The 3,006-nt window shown below is 42.7% G+C and overlaps 1 protein-coding gene across 1 annotated transcript in view; it reads left to right on the top strand.

The window, feature by feature from the left end:
* The window catches only part of LOC123087934 (proteasome subunit beta type-6), a 3,536-nt gene extending 737 nt beyond the window's left edge, over positions 1 to 2,799 (top strand). The window contains exons 2-8 of the mRNA XM_044510047.1: positions 896 to 972; positions 1,324 to 1,379; positions 1,542 to 1,614; positions 1,699 to 1,810; positions 2,061 to 2,134; positions 2,232 to 2,306; positions 2,512 to 2,799. Of these exons, the coding sequence (XP_044365982.1) occupies positions 896 to 972; positions 1,324 to 1,379; positions 1,542 to 1,614; positions 1,699 to 1,810; positions 2,061 to 2,134; positions 2,232 to 2,306; positions 2,512 to 2,643 (599 nt within the window). The 3' untranslated portion in view covers positions 2,644 to 2,799. The remainder of the gene's footprint in view (positions 1 to 895; positions 973 to 1,323; positions 1,380 to 1,541; positions 1,615 to 1,698; positions 1,811 to 2,060; positions 2,135 to 2,231; positions 2,307 to 2,511) is intronic.
* The last annotated feature ends 207 nt before the right edge of the window (positions 2,800 to 3,006 follow it).

Genomic DNA, 3,006 nt, shown 5'->3' with positions numbered 1-3,006 from the left:
AGGGGAAATCGTCTCTGTTTGTTTGCAGTCCTTCAGCTTTAACTAGGGAGAAGATGCGCCCTTCAGCTTTAGGTTTGGGGGTATCACCATGTGTGGTTCAGCAAGTCAGAGCTCCAAGTACTGTTATGTTACATATATGCGAAATTCCAAATTTCATGGACAAACCTTGTTTTCTTGCCATAGAATTAGATGCAGACGAATCTGGGGTTTACCAGAATTAGAGTCAAGGACAAACACTCTCTCACTGTTTACCTGTAAAAAAAAGAATACTAGTTATCATTGGAGCAGTGAGAATTAGACGCAAACAAAATCAACTGCTTAGTATGTTCTTACTGAGCTACTAGACAGCATGCCTGACGATGTTTTGTGTGACGCCTCTCCTAATTCAGTATTTTTTTCCCTGGTATAATCTAGTTGCGAGATCAGGGAAATCGTGATTAATGTAATATTGGAGGGAAGATGTGCCTCTTAGGTTTAGGAGTTCCACCCCATGCCTAGTTCAGCAAATGAGACCTCCAACTCCTAGTGCTATTGCATATAATGTGGAATACCAAATTCCATGGACAAGCCTGGCTTTGCTGCCATAGAATTAGATGCAAACAAACTAGGATAGTTGCTCTAAGGATAGTTGTTAATTGGGGCCGTGAGAACTAGAGTATGTGCGTGCCTCCTTTTGTTTGAGGGGTTCTGTGCCGCGTTTTCTCCATTCGGAACCTTGTATCACTGTGAATTGCTGAGCATGTTCTTGTTGAGCTACTGGACAGCATGCCTCCCTTACTGGTGCAAAGTCTTAATGCTTACGCTTGAATTGAATGAAAGCTAGCATTGATCAGTTCTGCTCTCTGGATTTATTTCCTTAACGAAATATGTGTTGTTCCCTGGTCTTAATCCGCAGGAATGTATGTGGCAAACCGTGCTTCGGACAAGATTAGTCAGCTCACTGATAATGTCTATGTCTGCCGTTCTGGATCTGTAAGTGTTCCTATTTATGTTCAAGATTGGTCACATTCTCATGTTGTTATCACGTGTTATTGTGACATTAAGTTGTTTGAGCAACCGACAAGTGAGTAGGGTATGTTTAATTGCTGGTGTTGACAATAAACAAAGCAAATAAAAGCTAACAAGCCAAGATTTTGTATTTAGCTTTTCCGTGCCATTTTGTAGTTGCCTTATCATTGCTTGTCTTCTGGGAGAGTTGAACTCTTCAGTTATAACACTGTCATAAGTTTTCATCGGCTGCTTTAATTTTTGGTAGTCACATATCCCATTTTCTGTTCATAAGATCTATGTCTCACATGTAGCATGCCTCTCATTATCTTGCAGGCCGCTGATACACAAGTTATTTCAGATTATGTGCGCTATTTTCTCCACCAGCACACGTAAGTACTCTGTGCAAAACACAGTTTTTTTGCTTCTAAATCAGAGTAGGATGGCAGTGTATAAATTAAATAGAACTTGAATTTCAATTGTCAATATGATTGCAGTCAGTTGAGTGTTTGATTTGCAAGTTAGCTGATGTTAAATCTGTCCTCCTTGTACAGAATTCAGCTTGGGCAACCAGCTACCGTGAAAGTCGCATCCAACTTGGTTAGGTTGCTGGCCTATCAGAACAAGGTATGTCTTTTGTAGCCATCACAAGAATGCGCACCTTCTTTGATACACAGCATGTCCTTTCTGATGTTTGTTATCACTGTCCAGAGCATGTTGCAAGCTGGTATGATAGTTGGTGGATGGGATAAGTACGAAGGAGGCCAAATTTACTCGGTCCCTCTTGGTGGAACGATTCTGAGGCAACCATTCGCAATTGGAGGTAAGGTTCAACAATAGAACTGTAGAAGTGCATCATTCCTTGCCTATACTTGACTTGACACCCTTGAGTAGAGTACTCGTTTGCAACAAACCTTGTGCACTCTGTTAATCACACTTATCCTGGTTGACTGCAACCTGGCTCTGCTGAGTGCTGAGAAACACTGAGCACACAATTTTGCTAGTCCAGCTTTATTGTACGCTATACCAGGTGCATGTTCTCATACTTCTATGTTATCCCTGACCTTTTTCAGGATCTGGTTCCAGCTATCTGTATGGATTGATGGATCATGAATGGAAAGAGGGGATGACCCAGGAAGAAGCTGAGGTACGTCATTTGGTTTCTTCCGAGGAACTAGAGAGTATTTGGTGATCTTTTCTGCAGCGTATCTCCTAACATGGTCTTCTTATCCTTATCTGAGCAGAAATTTGTGGTGAAGGTGGTTTCCCTTGCCATTGCACGTGATGGTGCTAGTGGAGGGGTTGTTCGCACCGTTACTGTAAGTGTTCTTTTCGTACAAATTCCATGCTTGGTTTCTTTTGGTTCAGAAACACACAACATCATAGAAACTTGAACTTGCTCATTTGAATGGACTTTATTTCTACAACATAAAGTTTCTAGATGTTTCTTATGCCCTGTCTTTTTTTTTGTTGAAAAATCTTGTCTGTTTTGCTTGGCCGTACTGATTTGAGAGCGCTGATCAGATAAATGAGGAGGGCGTGAAGAGGAGCTTCCATCCTGGCGACAAGCTGCCACTGTGGCATGAGGAGATGGAGCCCCAGAACTCGCTCCTCGACATTCTCGCGGCCGGGAGCTCTGATGCCATGGTCCAGTGAGCCGTGCTTCCTACTGGTTCTTCCTACTGTGTCTGATGATGACTTGTTCTGAATTTGAGCTTAATGTTGTTAAGAAATTGTGCCGAATTGTTCCACACCAGCTTATTTTCCTCCCTTGTTATTACGAATTAATAGCACTGTACATTCCTTGTTCGATGGATCCGTGTCCTCCCGTGCAACTCAGCTCCCTCGGAGTACCGCGTCGATTGCTTGGATTTGTAGAAAATAAAACACCCGTGGAACCTGATGCAACGTGCAAGGATCAATGCTGAGATGTGAAGCGCGATCCAAACAGAATGATTGGGATGCCGCTGGTTCGATCTGGTCCATTTTGGTTCTGCGAGCCTGGCTATGCTACAACAG

This window comes from Triticum aestivum, chromosome 4A (genome assembly GCF_018294505.1).
Source record: "Triticum aestivum cultivar Chinese Spring chromosome 4A, IWGSC CS RefSeq v2.1, whole genome shotgun sequence".
Taxonomy (NCBI): Eukaryota; Viridiplantae; Streptophyta; class Magnoliopsida; order Poales; family Poaceae; genus Triticum; species Triticum aestivum.
Note: the sequence above shows the minus strand (reverse complement) of the source record. Positions and strands in the feature narration are given on the sequence as shown.